Consider the following 17,983-nt stretch of genomic DNA (forward strand, 5'->3'; position numbering starts at 1 on the left):
GAGCGGGTGGGACGGGGAAGGGGCTGTCAGGCGAGGGCGGCCTTAGGGAGTGGGGAGAGGGGGACACGGTGTGGTTCTGTGCAGGACGGGCTGTACCGGTGCGTGGGGTCACCTGTGCTTGGTGTGGGAAAGAGGTGGGATTTACTGTGAAACGGGTTTTGGCCGGGCCGGTGTCTGCGCTTGGAGGTTTTCTTCGGGAGAGGCTGTTTGCAAGTAGTACCTTCAAAAAGTTTGTGTTTTGCAGATAGAAAGCTTAGACAAGAGCCTGGAAGATTTGCTGACCAGAGTGGATGAATTCGTGGGAATGCTGGACATGGTACGTACAGCTGGCGCACAGCTGTGTTTTTGAAGGCAGTTTAATATGTATGGTCTCATTAAAAAACACGAGATGGGAAGCAGTCTTTGGTCTAGGCAGACAGGTTCTAATATAAAGACACACTTGATAATTAGATAACTCATCTGTGAAAGCTACTCAGCTTTCATGGTGGAGCAAAATATGCCCATATAGCTATATAACTGCATATTTACATAATTCTGCTTGTATATTTGTCCTTTACATACACGGAATCCAATTTTGAACGGCATAATGCTGGATATTTAAAAGGACAAAACAATATTCTGCTTCTCCTTTAATGAAACCTGTCCTCTCTGGGTTTTGTAATCAAAGTATCTAACCAGAGTTGCCAAACCTCCAAAGCTAAATTTGCCTTTAGGAGACCCTTTTTTACCCTTTCATCAGAAAGGCAGCTTTGTTTTCATTTTCACATGGGAGGAGACAGGGGAACTGAATGGAAAGTTTCTATAAGCTGACACTGGTATACAGGCTGTCCTTTAAAGCATAGTGCATGTGGTTCTCCTGCACTACTCTAAGGGGAGCTTTGCTGTTTATTTGTTTTTTTTTAAAACCAATAATAATTAAAAAAAATTAAATTCTGTGCCTGGCTTTTTTTTTTTTTTAAGTAAAGTTGAAGAAATAAACAAAACTTTTTACTTAAATTTCACTATCTGTACAATATATGTGATTCTTTAGTTTGTCTTGGAAAATGTTCCATCTTTTAGTTCCGATAAGGCTGAGACAGCCTGTTTTTAATATAAAGGTAAATATTTGCCTATGCAAAACAAATTTTATTCAAAGGCACTTACTAAACTGTACAAAGAAGCTGGCTTATTACTTTTAATCTAGTATTTTTTTATACTAACACTAATCTAGTATTCTTAAACTACAAGTTTTAACCTGTTAATTGGAGCACAGTTCTAGTTTCCAGACTAAAATCTACTACTTAATGTTTTGTTTTATTCATTGACTTTTGTATTATTTCTTTGAATCATTTTAGATTCGAAGTGATTCCTCTCAAGTTGTCAATGAAAGTATACCTCAAATTTACACAAAAGCTACAGAAATGAGACAGATATACAGGAAGATTGACAAATTAGAGGTATGTATTTGATATCTTCTAGACGTGTTCCGTTTCTCAGCAGGGGGAAGAATCAATGATTTGCTGTAATTGTACATCTGGTGCACCTGCGTGTACGTGGTGTGTGTTCAGATCCATTTTGCTCTCCTTGTCCAATCTTGGTTCAATACTTCAAGGTTAGTGAAGCAAACACAATTTATTAAGAATTTTTTGAGACTATGGGCATTCAAAAACAATGCCTTTTAAAAAAAATTATGTGTTTTTACTGCTTGAAGCGAGGCAGCCATCTTTTTTCAGAAAGTAATAGTACCACTTTTTTCTTGTTTGTTTGTTTGTTTGTTTTTAATGGTATTTTTCAAAATTATTGTCTTGAGAGCTATTCGGAGACTAGTAGAATGAGAGGTCTGATCCCTGGTAAAGCTTCAAAACTGTGATTCAGATCCTTGGTCCCACTTTTAGTAAAAAGGCAGATAGAAGTCTTAAGTTCCAAGAAGTCCGAACTGGTTATTTGAAAGGAAAATAGGAAAAGGAATACTGATTGTTTTGTTAGATTTAACCTGGTTTTGCAGCCTTTTAAGTACCTCGAGCAATTTTTAGCAATAAAATGGATTTGTTAGAGGTGGAAGGGAAATAGAGCATGGAGTTTTTGACTCCTTCTCATTTAAGTAATGGAACTTTCACCACTGTCATGAAATACATAGTCCTGTTCTAATTTGTTAGTGAAAAGGTCGGATTTATTTGTTGGTTTTGGGTTTTTTTTTCACACTAGGCTTTTGTGAAAATGATTGGAAACAGTGTAGCTGGACTGGAAGAACGAGTGGTAAAGGCAGAAACAGACCTTGGGGCTTTTCCGAGCACATTCAAGAAAATCTTGCACACAATCAGCATGCCATCCTTCCTTAATGTAAGTAACCTTTTGTTAGCGTGTGACCAGCTTAGTTGCTCTGCTTACCAGAGTGGGTGATTAAAACAATAAGTTGTTTGTTACACATATATCTGAATTTAACTGTAAAACTTTTATATACTGTATTAGGATTTTTGCAAAGTTCTCAGACGTAATCAAAAAAAACCCACTCAAATTTTAAACCCACAAATTCTTACAAGGATTTGTGTAACTTTCCAAAATAAGGTTGAATACATGAATAAGGAAACGTGAAGGGCATAAACAAGCACATCATGCACAAGCCTTTATATTAAAGCATCCCTGATGTCTGATGGTATGCAAAGCAAGTAGGAAGAGCCTGTACTGACAACACTGTTAAAGGATCATACTGCATTGATAGTATCACTGCAGAAGAGTTACCAAAAAAGGAAATTAAAGCTGCACCGCACAGTATTTTTTAAAATAAAGGTTCTGCCTATACTCAATCCACACAGTTCAGTAATCATGTAAGCACCTTGTTAAGCTTTCTAAGGATGTGTTTTTCTCTATCTTTCCTTGTTACATGCGGACTGTTTCTCTACGAAAGACTTGAAGTACTCTTTCTAGTATGTTTGAAAGAGATACCTTACCTAGCCTTAAATTGGCACTGTGCTCTAGTTTTAAAATAACCTGGTTTAAAAAATACAACAAAATCTTCTGTACGCCTGTTGTTTCTTGGCATCACTCGTCAGTACACCATTTATAAGTACTTCTCCTTGCATATTGTTAGCTCCCAGATTCTTTTCTTCATTTTTTCCTATATTCATCCTGTATTAGCTCAAGTTTTTGTATCATAGCACTGGTGAGAGTGCTGAAATTGAGTATGTTTGCAGAGAGGAAAAGGAAGATGCTTGTGGCTGTTTGAGGTATTTGTATTCCTATATATTGCAAGCATATGTGGCAAGAGAGACAAATAGATGTAAAAAGAATACGCGTTGTTGTGGTAAGACTCAGTTCAGCAAATCTGTTTTTCACTGCTATTTTCATGCTGTCTTTAAGTTAGTTATCTTCTCGTTCCTTAATTTTCTTTGGTGTTTAAGTTTAGAGTGGTGTCTTTTTTTTCTTTTAAACATAAAGCTGCTATTTATGGGCCAATTACAAAATCAAACAACTACAGCACTTGCCTTGAGTATTGAACAGTATTTTCGATTTCATTGCTAAAAACAGGTGTCAACCACGGAATTATAGTCTTCATTTGAAAAATTTGAAAGTTTTAAGAAAGTGCTTTTTTTAGTGTCGGATGGGAACACTTTGTCAGCTTAGCAGTTTTTCCACAATTAATAAGGTGGAAAGTCTTTGAAAGTGTCAGCAAGCTGAACCTGGCATGTCCAGTGGTTTCTTGGTTTGAGTATGGATGGCAATAAAATCAGACCTCAGAAAATACTGGTATTAATTGATTAACTGAAAGGCAGGTCTCTGTTCTGCAGTGGTACTGAGTATTGCGTAGTAAAAGACCTATTTTCACTAGTAAGCACAGGCATGTCTGAATGAAAATGCCTAAAGACATTTCTCCTCATGTCTGACATTTAACTAGCTTGTTCAATATATCAGTCTTTTGGAAAAGAAGGCTGTACTGTTGTCATGATTTTCACTGTAGCTGTAGTTCATGTTTTCTTGCTACAATTTTTAGTTAAGTCTCCTCACTCTCCTCACATTTAAATGTATCTGTTTCTTCACACAAAAGATATATTTTGTATCTCTCAAGATGCGGCTTTGTAATCTCCCTTTCAGATTTTGCCCCAAGTTCTTCCCTTGTGAATACCAGGCTGTGTAAAGTACACTACTGTAAGACTTCTAATACCATTAAAGACAGAGTAGACTCTTCAAAAGTTAAAAACATCTGCTAAGCAGCTGCAAAAATAAGTATTCATAAATGTGTACTTAGGCAATTGTAGGTACTGTGCCTGCCTGTGAACTTCCTTACTGGATTGAAATTATCCCCTTCTCGCACATATGCAAATATAGTGCCTCTTAAATCAGTGTCATGAGTTGCAGAATACCTGTGACCTTAGTTTCCCCTTGCTTGCAAGGTGTTTTCTCACAGTGTAGTACAGCATGAGAAATAATTTTTAAAAACAGCAATTTGATTTCAAATACTGGTTTTACAATTCGCAAAATTTCAGAAATACAGAACATTGATAATACCCACTATTTATAGATCCGATCTTTGTTTGTATTTTTTTATTGCATTACAACTTGAACAGCAAAACGAACTTATTTCAGAGAAATTAATGGTATCATAAAGTTAAAGACAAATATAAGTTAAATGTCATAAATCAGTGATTTTGTATATGACATGAGACTTCATATGGAGTACAAATATACAGCTCAACTGAATATTGGAAAAATTCCACCTAGCTGTTTTGTAAGTAAGCTTAATTGTGTCCTCATTTTGGTACTGTAAAAGCATTCCAAACTCCAAATATACTAATGATATTTGGTATGCTTTTAACCTTCCTATTGGTGAAGACTCTAACTTCTTCATCCCAGACAGACAGAAAAGTACCTGAAGAACCCTGCAGACAAACTGACTGAGAGCTCTGCAAAATAGTTCGCCAAAATCTTTTCATGAATTGCAAATAATTTTTAATGAATGAAGTCTTCATTTCAAGCCTTCTGTTTCAAGACCATATATTGAGAACACACACTGGGTGTGTGTTGCGGTGCAGCATTACTTACATGCGGGAAGGTGACACAATAGCCAGTAGTGGTCCTTGCTGTTGTCTCTTCAAATGAGCTAATTGGTATAGCAAAGCAAAGTGCAGTTAACATTTAAAAGAAACATGTATATTTTTCCTGAGAAACGGTGTAACAGGTCTTTTCCAGTTCACTACTGTATTTATTTTTAACAGTATGTCATAGTACATATATTTTATCATATATTCTAACATACTTGATGAAAAAACTCCGCAGGAGCAGCAACCTTCTTGAAAGAAACATTTGCTAGGTGTGTTTCCATGAGTTTTTTAACCAAGGAAATGAGAACACAGACTAGGGTTAACTCAAAGGAAGTGGCTGAGGGGAACTCAAAGGCCGGAGCGGGAAAGGTAAAGGTATTTGGCTTTGGAAGGGTGAAGGTTACAATGACTATACCATCGGCTGGAAAAGATTACCCATTTGGCTCCCACAAAGCTGGCATATCTCACGTTTTCCGGGACTGCGTCTGTTCAGGTCATAGCACGGCAAAAGTCAAAGGCTGCTTTTCTTCACTAACATAAAGAACATGCCAGACCCGTCTGAGCTATCGTTAAAAATTTAGCTGACTAAGGAGATACACCTTTAAAACTTTTCTCGTTTTGCATTTTAGCTCTGTAGACTTTGTTTTAAACCTTGCTTTTTTAAGAAGGCGAAAAATAAATTTATCTAATTTGCAGAAATCGTCTTCCTCACGACAACAACAGACTCTCTATGAACCTCCAGTCCTCTTCAAGACTGAAGACTATTTTCCATGTCTTAATGAAGCACCTTATTGACGATTTTTGGTTTGGGATTGATATGAATCAGCCAGAATAGAGACAGCCAAGTGAACAAAAGAAATGCTAACCTCAAATAGCTTCATTTCTGAGCATTATTGATGGCATATTGCCATTCTGATTTTATTGTCTTCCTTCAGGCAGTATTTTCAGGTAATCTTTTGTTTGTGTACATTATTTCGAGTCTTCCGTAAACACAGTATACATTTTCAGATTATATTGGGGAAGGAACTTAAAAATACTTCTGCATTAGAATTTTTTTTTTTAATAGGGAAATAATAGGAAACATACTTTTATATATAAATCTTTTAACACAAATATCTGTGCTGCTGCAAGTGTAAATAGCTATACCACAAGGATGTCTTTTTTTTTTTTTTTTCACCCCTAATATAATTACTGAAGTGAAAGAAAAACTGTATAAAATCATCTACTCCAAGTTTTGCAACATGGTCCCCACAATGTGTTTTTTTTGATGTGTAATCAGGAGGGCATTATATATATATATGATATATATATATATATATAACTTGCTGTCAAAAAGTATCTAAGCTGAGGCAGGGATGTCCCTGGACTGAGCCTCGATTGGGTGCCTGACCAGGCTGTCCGCTGTCCCCTCGCAATCCTCCATGCAGTTACTGGGGCTCCCCGCGCTGATTGCAGTGTGAGTATATTATCAATAAACTAATAGCTATCAAACCGCTGTTGTGGTCTTGCATTTCGCCTGACAGTATCGAACCACACCATTGTTTCCGAGAACCTTGTTGCATACAGCCTTATATAATATCTAGCAGGGGTTAATCATAAATTGCTGTATTCCTCTGAACAACGCTTTTACCACTGCTTTTTTACTGCATATGTAACTCACTACAAATACCCAAAATTCAAATTTCTGAGGACTAAGGAATGCGTTAGGGCAAGAACAACATGTCTGCTGATTTTGTGTTGCAAGTGCAGAAGAAGTTATGCAGTTGTAGAGCAAGGATTACATATTTATAGGTAAAGCTTTGAAAACCATATCATCCTGTCTGCCAACAACAGGAGGGACCAGGTTCTCAACAGTATCTGAAGCAACATTTAGTAAAGATTAAAACAAAGATTGTGAAGTCAAAATTAGTAGGCTCCAAAAGCAGTCCTAATATAAAATTTACCTGAGTTTTAACGTAAAGAGTCTAGAAAAATAATTACATGCAAGCATACAGAAAGGAAAAGACATTTAACTTTGAAGAAGGACTCCCCCTTGCCCCCCATGCTGCTTGCTTTTGTGAATACCTACATATTTCATTATTTCAATGTGCCACTGCGGCAACAGTTGCATTTCCAAAGGTGTCATACCTTTGTTTATGCATAAATAATCCTTGAAGGCTTATCACTCTTCAGTTAAATCTAATGAAATGACATACCTATAACTTCGTGTAACAACATAAGGCTACAGCCAAATACTTCTAAACACTCCAATACTGACATTACAAAAAAAATTTAACTTCAGAACACCTTTCTAATTAAATGAATCAACTGCTTAAATAGCGACTTTGCCCTCTGCTGAATGAAACAAAAATGCACTTATATTTAAACAAGATATAGTTTAAAATATTAAAATAATAAAGATCTCGGCAAGCTTATGCAACTGCCTTGTTCATATTAATAAGAGAAGAAATTCACATATTCTGAAGTGGGCATCTATGTTAAACAGTTGTATGAAAAATGTAAGATATCTTCAAAGCACACCACACAAAAATCATGCAATTCCTATGACTAGTGTAGTTCTATGTTGTAAATGCTCCAAAATATGTTTATAACTGGAAATAATGGACATTGCACGGAAGATTTATTAAGGAAATGCTACAGAAGTACAGACAATAAATAAATTGTGGCTTTTCTTATACATGGTACAGAATAACAAGGTAAGAGTTCATCTGTGAATTATAGTCTCGAAAAAATATAAAACTAAGGCGTTCTCATGATACTGGCAAGATCTACACATGCACTCTGCTGATGAATTTGTGCTACCTCAGCGGTCTCCTTGTTCCTCATCAGTCTCGCCAAGCAGGAATAGCGTTAAAAAAATCCCAAGTGTTCATACTTAGTACAGAAAGACTCATAGAATATTCCTTTATTCTGTCTGCCGTTGTTACCTTGTAGTAGTGTAAAACCAGTAATAATATATTATGAATTAGGCTCAATATTTACTATTTTGCCTGCTGCCAATAAAATCTAAATCTCAAAATCCCCTGATAACTGATACTGATATACCCAGAAAATTGTATCTTTCTCTTTACAATGTTTTTCTTTCTCCTCTTGCTTGGGTTCCAAGATAGGAACCCAGTAGCTTTAGCACTACATTACCTGTTTTTAATACAAAGAGGTCATCAGATAGAACTTATGGAAGACAAGACATTATGTTTAATGAGCTGAGCTACTAAAGGTTGCCGGTTATCGAGTGTATGAAATGAGCTACAGTTTACTGTCAACAAGAGTCCACACACAGATCTTACTTTTCTTCCATGAGACGAAGCGAAAATTTTAAAGTTATTCTAGCAGAGGTAACACTAAAAGTTTTTGCATTCTTATAGTTAGGTACATTTTAGGCAAGTGTCTAATTGAAACTAATGCTGTGGCTTACTAAAAGATAACCTGTTTACTGTAAGATGTATGTAGCTCCATTCAGAAGATATGCAGGATGGACTGAATGGTAGAGGTCCATGTTTTTCATAGGTTCTGGACAAAAATAAATGTGATTTGTCTTACCTAAATATTTAGGTAATATGATAAACTACGCCTGAAGTAGGGACGTAAAGATTGATACTTATATTTCATTGGTTTTGGACCTACACATTTTGTTCCACTCTTGAGCAATGCTACTGCAGGTGCTATAAAGCCTAAAGAAATCATAGAAGGATATAGCAAGCTTAATTTGGATTCTGTCCTGCACAGGAACTGTTGCCAAATACTAAGATCGTGACCTGTAGAGAGTTATCCTGAGTGAAACACCTTCCAGAACAAGAAAATGAGCAAGATAGCTTGTATCTACGTCTATGAAGATAACTTTACATTTGAAAATGATAAGGTTTTAAGGTTCCCTTACAAAAAAAAAAAGATAAAAATAAAATTCAGTGATGAGACTTTTAAACTCCCTCAGTTTTTGTAGGAAAAAATTCTAGTCTTGGGCCAGCTACCAAGAAAATCCCATATGCCCCGAAAGAAGCCCTGCCTTGAAAAGCCAAAATCCCTCTCAGATTTAGCTATGGTCAAACAGGATACTCTTTCCATAGTGAGGGTTATTAATCTCTCTAGCCACTGCAGCTAAATCCATCGGGAAAGAGGAGTCTTCAACTCTTGGGACTGTCAGCCTTGTCGGAGCGAGGTTGCTGTGGCAGGCTGTGCCGCAACAGCCGAGTAGAGGCTTTGCCCACTGCTGCTTTTGTAGATTCTACTTTAAGCCGATGGGTGGTAGTACAGCCTAAAGGTGGTAGTGCAGGCTCCAGCTCCAGCTGATCTCGGAGATTTAGGGAATTTTCTTTGCCGTCTTGCGTGAGGTTATCTACTCACAAACTTTTAATGCTGGTCATTTTTAGGATTTTGCAAAACGGTAGAAGTAGTAGTCAAATTATGCATGATGATCAATGTCTTAGAAGTGCTAAGTAACACACAAAGAAGAAAAAAGGGAAACAAGGTACTGCTCATTGGCAGTACTGAGCAATGCTGGTGATACAGAATGCAGTCTCCTGTAGATACACAGTTTGAAAAAGAAAAATTGAAGTAACGCCTTTGGAATTACACCAGACAAAATGAAAAGATAGGAAAACCAAAGTATCCTGTGCAAAATCCACATGAAAGACTCAAAGCATCATTTAATTTTTGTCAACTAATATTGGCTGTACGTTATTTGATGGACTATCAGTTTAAGTAATATAAAAAAAAGACACTGAAATTACAGAAATAGTCATAAAATACGATGTTTTCAGCTGTATGTGCTATCTATACAGGATCTTGAATAATCTTTAAAAAAAAGTCGAGTGAAAATAGAGGTACATGAATGAGCTGATTAAGCTAAGAAAATGAACTGAATGTTAGCAAGGATTCCTTTAGAGAGTTCTGAGTGAAAGGACAGCAGAACAGAATTTGGGAGGGAGGGGGAGGCGGGGCGGAGAAAGGCACTTGCTGAGCATCAATGAAGAACGGAAGATAAGTTTCCCATTTGATTTATCGTCTCCCACTGTTCAGAAACTGTAGGTTTCTTGAGAATAGCTCGATGCCTACATTATTTTAAAATAAATTAATTGCCATCTGTTTCTTACAGGTGAGGCTCAGGATTTTCTTTACAAGCAAGTGGTCTAGAAAGAAACCTTTAAAAAAACAAAAAAGCAATAGCTGAAATTTCTGCAGTCTGAGGACTTCAAAACTGCGAGCTGGCACTAAGTATGACAGGACCATCTGAAATGTTTCTCTGAATGTGACTCAGTCTAAAAGGTTTGCAGAGAACTGCAAACTGGCAGAAAAGTTGGTTCAGATTGATTAATGCAAAAAAAGAAAAATGGAATGGTTAAGAGCCTCGTGCAGGAATGGAAGAGGCAGAAAATAGCATAGTTGGGAGATAAGCCAGGGCAAATGCTAAGGCGTAAACTTGTGGTGACAGAGCTTTCAGCAGTCTGAACAGATGAGGGCAAAATCCCTGAACTGGGAGGTATGAAGGAAGATCCCCAACAAACCTGACATACGCATGCAATTTTGTTATTTGTTCACAGTTTCTTTTTTGCCTCAGGGTGCACTACGTCCAAGTACACAGTTTTAAGAGGGGCTTTAGCCATACTGGAAAAACTGTGAAAGGACTTTCTGGACCAGGTCGCCATTACTTTTATGAAAGCAGTAGGACTTGCAGGTAGAGTTAGCCAGACCATTAGACTGCTATGGCTAAAAATCAGTCCTGCCAAGCCAGACAGTCTAGCCCCAGCATTGATGTCCAGATACAGGGGCGAGAGGTGACACCTCTCTGCTCCCAGGACTCCCCCTGAGAAGGCAAGCAAAGCTGAGTGCCAGCGGGACCTCTCCTAGTGGTGTCACCAGGGACACGTGTCACCAGGGAGATGTGCAACCAGGGAAATGCTGTAGGCTTTCACCTCACTGAGCTGAGGAGTGGACTCCTTTTTCCACGAGTTGTCCTATGGAATTAGCATCTGTTTTCCTCACACTTCTTGGATTAGCCCTTTGCTCTGGAAGGAGGGCTTTGCAATTTGTTTGGAAGTGTAGAGGGAAGGAAGAAAAAAAAAAAGAGGTGTTGGGAATAGCTGCTTTGATGTCTGTGGGCTGTGCGTCTTGCTCAGGTTCCTACTTCCAGCTATGTTTTATCAACTCCAATACAATGGTTCAACTGCTGGTGATAAGCAGTGCCCTTGTTCTTGGTGTCAGTAGTTGCTGGGTATTTTTTTGGAATTGTGCCTGTTGTATCTAAAATCCAGTGTATTGGAAGACTGTTAAGGGAAAAAATATTTATTGAGGGGGAAAGTACTAAAAAATATAATTGAACAAAAATTGTATTTTCTTTCTGGATTTATTAGCTTGACTTTTCCTGGATTTAATTGTGTTTCTGTAGTCAAAGCAAGGAAAACACAAAGCAGTAATGCCAGAAATATCTTGCCTAAGGAGAATCAGCTATAATGTTGTTAGCTAACAGGGTAGATGAGCAGTGCCGTTGCAAACTCATTGCATGTACCAGTGAGATATGCCAAGACTTTGCCAAGTGTGCTGGATGAAATTATGAGGACACAAAATCAACAATAGAAGGAGATCAGTGAAAGCAAGCTGGATGATATTCCGGTGTCCATTTCAGTTAGGATTCTGGCATTCATTAGTTTGTACCATGGAACTGTCTCTAGGTGTGAAATGGATTCTTTTTGAAGCGAATACAGCCAGACACTTGCTTCAGGAGTTACTCTGACACACTACAGCTGCTGTTGGGTATTCATTCCATGCTGCTGGCCTTGAGCTAGTCTTAGGTCAAGATGAAGCTCAATGAAACATTTAGCTTGAACATCGGATTTCTCCTTGCAAATCTGCCTCTGCTGTGCTGAGCTACTTGCTGACAGGCATAGCCCCAGGGTGGTAAACAGCACTCTTCAGGAGTACGAAGACTGAACCAAACCTGCATGATGAATGCAGATGTGATGGTGCTGGAGTTTATATTTGAGGACTTGATTGGGTCGCTAATATGGAAATGAAATTCATGCAGGGGAATTGTGAAGAGAAGAACCTGATGTAAGGGTCAGGTAGGAAAGCTGCTGGGGAGGAGATGATGGAGGAGTGACAGACATAGACCTAAACTCGGACATCGTAAGGAAGCGTACAGGAGATGGAAGTGGGGGCAGGTGACCCAGGGGATGATAGAGCTTCTGTTTGGCCTTGCAGGATAGGGTTAGGCTGACCTGGACTTGAATCTGGTGAGGGATGTGAAGGGCAACAGGAAAGGCTTCTACAATACATAAACAACACAAGGAAGACCAGGGAAAATGTGGCCCACAGCTGAATGCAGCGGGGGTCTGGTGACACAGGACACAGAAAAGGCCGAGGTGATCAATGCCTTCTGTTCCTCAGTCTTTACTGGTAAGTCTGTGCTGGGCTTGCCAATACAAGAAAGATAAAATCGTACTTGAGTGAGTCCAATGCAGGGCCACAAAGACAATTACAAGACTGGAACAATTCTCCTATGAGGAGAGGCTGAGAGAGCTGGGACTGTTCAGCCTGGAGGGGATCTCATCAGCGTGCATAAATACCTGAAGGGAGGGAATGAAGGAGAGGGAGACAGACGCTTCTCCACGGTGCCCACCAGTAGGGCAAGAGGCAATGTGCACAAAAATAAAAACTCCTTGCCAAAGCACCTTCTTTGCTGCTTCCCACATCCATTTTTTTAATGTTGTTCCCACACGCTTCTTTTATATCCTCTAATTCTTGTATTGGAGGACACAATCAACAGTCATTAGCCATCTGTGTTGCTCATCATCTTGTAGTAATGATGTCTGTAATTTCCATGATCTCTTCCCTTGGCTGAAGAATCATAGAATGCTTTGGGTTGGAAGGGACCTTAAAGACCATTTAGTTCCAACCCCCCTGCTATGGGCAGGGACATCTTCCACTAGATCAGGTTACTCAAAGCACTGTTGTTTTGCGTATGAAGCTTCCATGCCCTTGTTGCCTTTCTCTGATCTTTTTCCACTTCTGCTGTATCCTTTTTGAGATGAGGAAACCAGGACTGCCCATGCAATTCAAGGTGCAAGGAAATCAGAGGTTTAAACAGAACCACAATCCCATTCTCTGCGGCCTTCTTTGATTTTTCTCTAGTTATTCCCAATATCGGATGTGCTTTTTTGTCTTCTTCTGAACATTTAAACTGATGTTTTCAGGACCTATCATAATTGTGTGATCTCATTCGTGAGTAACTGCTCAAATTTATTTTCTGACTCATAAAGTGGTTTATATACAAGGATATTTTAATGTAATGGCTAAAAATATGTCTGTTCACCAGGAGGTGCTTCCAGTTAGTAGGATGATGGTTTTGCTCAAACAAAGGTTACTGCATATGTGGATCTGATATAAAAAGTGGCAGATTGCAGGGCTGTGTGCAAGAAGGCAAACCCGCAGATGCTGTGGAGTCAGTGTGTTTATGTATGGATATACCTCTACTGGAGGTGAGCAGCTGGCCTGGTCATCTGACTCCTGGGTCTTATTTGTGCTCACCTGAGCTGTCATTGGAATTTTATTATCATCGCCACAGAGCAATGGTCCTGGAAAAATGCTGTTTAACCTCAGGCCGAGATACTGTGCTGAAGCCGAGAGCCTGCAAAGTGTCCTAACACCATGCACCAGGTGCTCTTCAGCCCACTGCAGCCTTGGAGGAGAAAGGTAACACTTTGTAGCACTGACAGAAACTCTCTCCTTTAGAATGCCCTCAAATCCTTTTTTTGGGCCAGAAGTCCTTCCAGAGTACCTTCTCCTCCCACTCCTTACCTTAACTTCTCTGTACCATGAGGCTGAGCTGGACCCTGCCCCTTGCAGAACAACAGGGGCTCCACATCGTTCTCCATGGCAGGGTGCAGAGGAAGCACCCCAAGCATCCGCAGAGGTGGGAAGTGACACGTCTTATGGAAGGTCCTGCTTGGACCTAGTTGAGAGCAACCATGCCAAGGGTTTTCCTTGGGTGCTTTTGTGAAGCTAGAGCCCCAGTAGTTTGGCCCACATCAAGAAATATCCTGAGGCTCAAGTGGGCATTTCAGTGCCCTCCTCTGGTGAGATTTGTGCGCTTGTGCTCTCAGACATTTAGGTGGTCAAGGACTGAGCCTGAAGAATGTCAGCTGGGGAGGGTGTTGGGCCCCTGGAGAGAAAAGCAGTGCCTGTGCCACACTCTCCTTTGGACAACAATATTGCCACATTTTGTCCCTAAAAACCTTTGCTTTGAATCCAGCCCTTAAGACTGTTGTTGGTGATTAATCACGCGCTACTTTTATCTTGCGATGTGTAGGAAGAAGTTAAAGTCAATGATTACTCTGCAGTGACAGTCTCCTGCTTTCTGTGTGAGGGTTTTGTGGATGTGGTCACCCAGGAACAGCACAGCACTGAGAAGAGAAATAGCAAAAATAGCCCTGCTTTTGCTTGCTCTTTTCGGCTCAGTTCTTTTCAGTCTCTTCAGAATCTGCGAGTTATGGTCAAACTAGAAAGCAGAGATTAATGTGAACTCTTGCAATAAAAATTAACATCTTCAGCCATGTTAAAGTTGAATTTTTGTGACCTGCTACGCAGGCTGGATTGCTTTACAGGTGAAACAGCGATACCAGTCTGGATCCCACAGCCAAAGCCTGGCAAAACTGGAACAGGAGGAATATTCTCAAATATTCTACCATCGTTTTTGCCCTGTTTTCCTTTTACCTCAATATGTGGTTTTCTACATGCATTGATAGTCTGGTGCATCGCTGTATTGTTCACTCATGATTCTTGTCACCATATATGATGTTGTTCATATATGATCCATTCATATTCCTATGAATGCTGTTGGTCCTTAGGGTCACTTGTTAAGAGTCTCTTGAGAGGAGCAGATTTGTTACATTTAGTTTTGCTCACAAACTTTTTTGTACATATGGTTTGATGTACAGAGAAACTGCTTAGTGCTTGTTTCAAAGGCAGCTGGGAGGCATACACGCCTCCTTGGCAGGGCTTATGTATGACAGCCCTGTCACATGTCTGCCCCAGTCTGTGCGGGAACCTAATTGCACCGGATTCATTCCAATTGGTGGAATGAATTAATGATTCCAAATGTTAATGATGACAGGCGTTTGCATCAACCGGACCCATCAGAGCGTGCACATGCGAAAAGGTTCATCACAGGCCTTCTTAAATGTGTCTGAACCTGCCTGCAAGCAGTTGGGGATCTGTGTGGGCAGCACTTGCAGGCTGAAATCTGTGGTGCTACTGGGGCCATCGCAACAGACATAGCTGGTGCAGCATCCTGCTTGGGTGGGTTCCTTGCCAGGTGGAGATAGGTACTCGTCTGTGTGAAGGTAGACCTCTGGGAAGACAACGGGAAACCTGGGATCTGCGTGGGGTTTCTTGCTCTGTCAAAAAGACATCTGTTTAGTCCTGAGTTTCTACAGGTTTATCCATAATATGTCTGGCTGGTGGAAGCTACTGGAAAGCCTGTATGGAGGCTGTCAGCACGTGGCTGTGAAGACTAAGCTTTGTGAGACAACAGGCAGCAGCACAATCCCACCTGGGCCCGGAAATTCACACTGCCAGTTCCACCACACTGGCCTTGCTGGGTCCACGTGCCCTGAGGCAGTCTGTTGGGCACACCGAGAGTGCCTGTGGCTGCCCAGGGCTTATCACAAAGTGAACAACAGGTCACGCAGGGCAGGTTGGGGGACAATGAAGAGAAACCGCTGGTGAGAAGGGGTGCAGGAAGCTTCCAGAGGAGACAGGAAAACAAAGGAGGGGAAGGATGTGAGATTACGTATGGTGGTACCAGAGGAAGTTACGAGACTGCAAGCGTTAGGTTCAGTCACATCAAGGTAAAGAGAAGGGGTTGATGCGGAGAAGTGAAATGGATTTGCTTTGGTGAGAGAAAAAGGGAAGGTGGTGTAGAAGGGGGAATCAGTTTTGTCATCTGAATGTCACATACTCAGTTTGACACCAAAATTTTAGCCACAGATTTTCAGGATGCAGGTGAAATAGCTCTACTGCAAATGAATTACCTCTAACTCCCTGATTGTTATGATTCAAGCACTTCCTTTCAAATTGCATTTTTCCTTCTTATGTGCTCTATAACCTATTTCCAGAAAGAATATTTATCACACCAGTCTTTAGTAGTTAAGTGTTACTTTTTCTAGCCAGCTGTTTTTGCTCTCTTTTCCTTTTAGCATAAAGATGGAACAATTAAAAATGAGTCAATCCACATTGTAATTTTTTTGCATCTTTTCCAGAAATGTTTAGTAGGTGTTGCTATAGGACGCAGAATGCTGCAGTCAAGATCTGATCATGTCAGGGCATTTCTATTCCTGTAAGATAGTTTCCAATGCCCACTATTGGATAGTACCAATGCCATCCTAGTATTTTCGTTGTGTAAAGGGATCATGCAGTAATTAAACAAGCATGCGTTTGGAGGTGCTCTGATACATCACAAAGCACATGAGAAATTGCGTTTGTTTCCACGCAGGTTCCAGGATGTTTGATACTACCTGAAACTGGTAAAAGGATATTAATGATTTACAGTTTGCAAATTTATCTAGCAGTAGCTTTTATTTAATTGCTTTCATTATTTTCAAAGACTTGATTGCATTCTTAATTATTGTTGTACATACTTCCTCCAAATTTCCATCTGATAAGATCAGCAATATTCGTTAGTGTGGAAATTTCGTCAGGTGATGTTAAAATGCTAAAAAAGCCTAGCTCCCTCCTTCCTCTTTGTTTTTGTGTATCTCAGCTTACACTGCTTTCCAGTCTCTGATGAGTCATTTCATTTACTTTGTACTGATACTTTTCACATTTCGTGCCTGAGTGGTGATTTTGAGTTCCTTGTTTTCTGATCAGAAAAAGCACCGTTTTTTTCCTGTAGGTAACACTGGATTTTTGTCAGATCAGAGAAGCCTTCTTTTCCAAGTTATGATTGCACAGGATGCACTGAAAATCACATGCAGGTGTCTCTGGTCATTTTTGAAGATCTTGATACTGTATCCTTAGTAGCAGTCCAGGCCCCAAGGGGATGATGCTTTATAATGCGGCTGAATGTTATAGAAATCTAAAACATTAACAGTACAAAGTTTAACAACCAACTATGAGGATATAAATGAACATTTGAAATACCAGACACTCCCAGCTATGCAAATTTGAATTCCCTTCTACTCCTTGTCATGGCCATAGGGTGGCACAGGGTATTGCTGAGCACTGATGTATGTCCTAGGACTACTACAACCCAGTATTTCAAGTTTAGCAGAGCGTTTTTAGAGGCTAGGCCCATGGTTTGTTCACTCCTGCAGGCAAATAAAATGGTGGCTTTCGCCTCCAGATGTAGGGCTCTGATTGTACCAGCTCCAGCTCTCCACCCTGCTCTTCAGCCAGCAGCCACCACTCTCACGGCAGAGGGAGCGGGAAGAGATTTCCTCCTGCACCTTCTCTGACCTCTTCCTCCTGCTCTGCTGCCAGCCTTGCTACCAGCGAAGGGAAGATGAGCGTGATCTCACACTCTGCGGTTTCCTCTTCTGGGTGATGATCCCATCAGAGATTAGATAGTGACACCCCCTCGGCTGGTGTTTCAGCTTTGCCAGTGAAGCAACCTCAGGAGGAGCAGTGTGTTAGTGAAGGGATGTTGTCTTCCCCATCTGGTGCTGCTATTTGTTTAAAAAAGAAAATAAACCCCACAAACCCAATGTCCAACCTTTGGAGCTCAGCCTCCAAAGGTAGATAAAGGATAATTAGAATCTGCTAAGCCAGTGGACTTGGCACAAAACCAAGTATAACCTTGAAATTTTGGAAGGTGGTGTAAAAAATCGGGAAGCATTAACCTCAGATGATTTTTTGTGATGATGAAAAGATGAAAGTTGGAAGCACATAACTGAATTATTGTTTGGAGAGATGCAGCACTTCTGAAATTAAATCAAGGTATCGTGTTCACCATAGTTGAAGTAGTTAATATTTGCCAG

General features: G+C 40.0%; 1 protein-coding gene across 1 annotated transcript in view; it reads left to right on the forward strand.

Annotated features, from left to right (window-relative positions):
• The window catches only part of LOC104287232 (biogenesis of lysosome-related organelles complex 1 subunit 4-like), a 6,693-nt gene extending 705 nt beyond the window's left edge, over nucleotides 1-5,988 (forward strand). The window contains exons 2-5 of the mRNA XM_009885906.1: nucleotides 245-316; nucleotides 1,335-1,436; nucleotides 2,185-2,319; nucleotides 5,712-5,988. Coding sequence (XP_009884208.1) covers nucleotides 245-316; nucleotides 1,335-1,436; nucleotides 2,185-2,319; nucleotides 5,712-5,810 — 408 coding nt within the window. The 3' untranslated portion in view covers nucleotides 5,811-5,988. The remainder of the gene's footprint in view (nucleotides 1-244; nucleotides 317-1,334; nucleotides 1,437-2,184; nucleotides 2,320-5,711) is intronic.
• Nucleotides 5,989-17,983: the final 11,995 nt, after the last annotated feature.

Source organism: Charadrius vociferus, unplaced genomic scaffold, assembly GCF_000708025.1.
Source record: "Charadrius vociferus isolate BGI_N301 unplaced genomic scaffold, ASM70802v2 scaffold195, whole genome shotgun sequence".
In the NCBI taxonomy this organism is placed as follows: Eukaryota; Metazoa; Chordata; class Aves; order Charadriiformes; family Charadriidae; genus Charadrius; species Charadrius vociferus.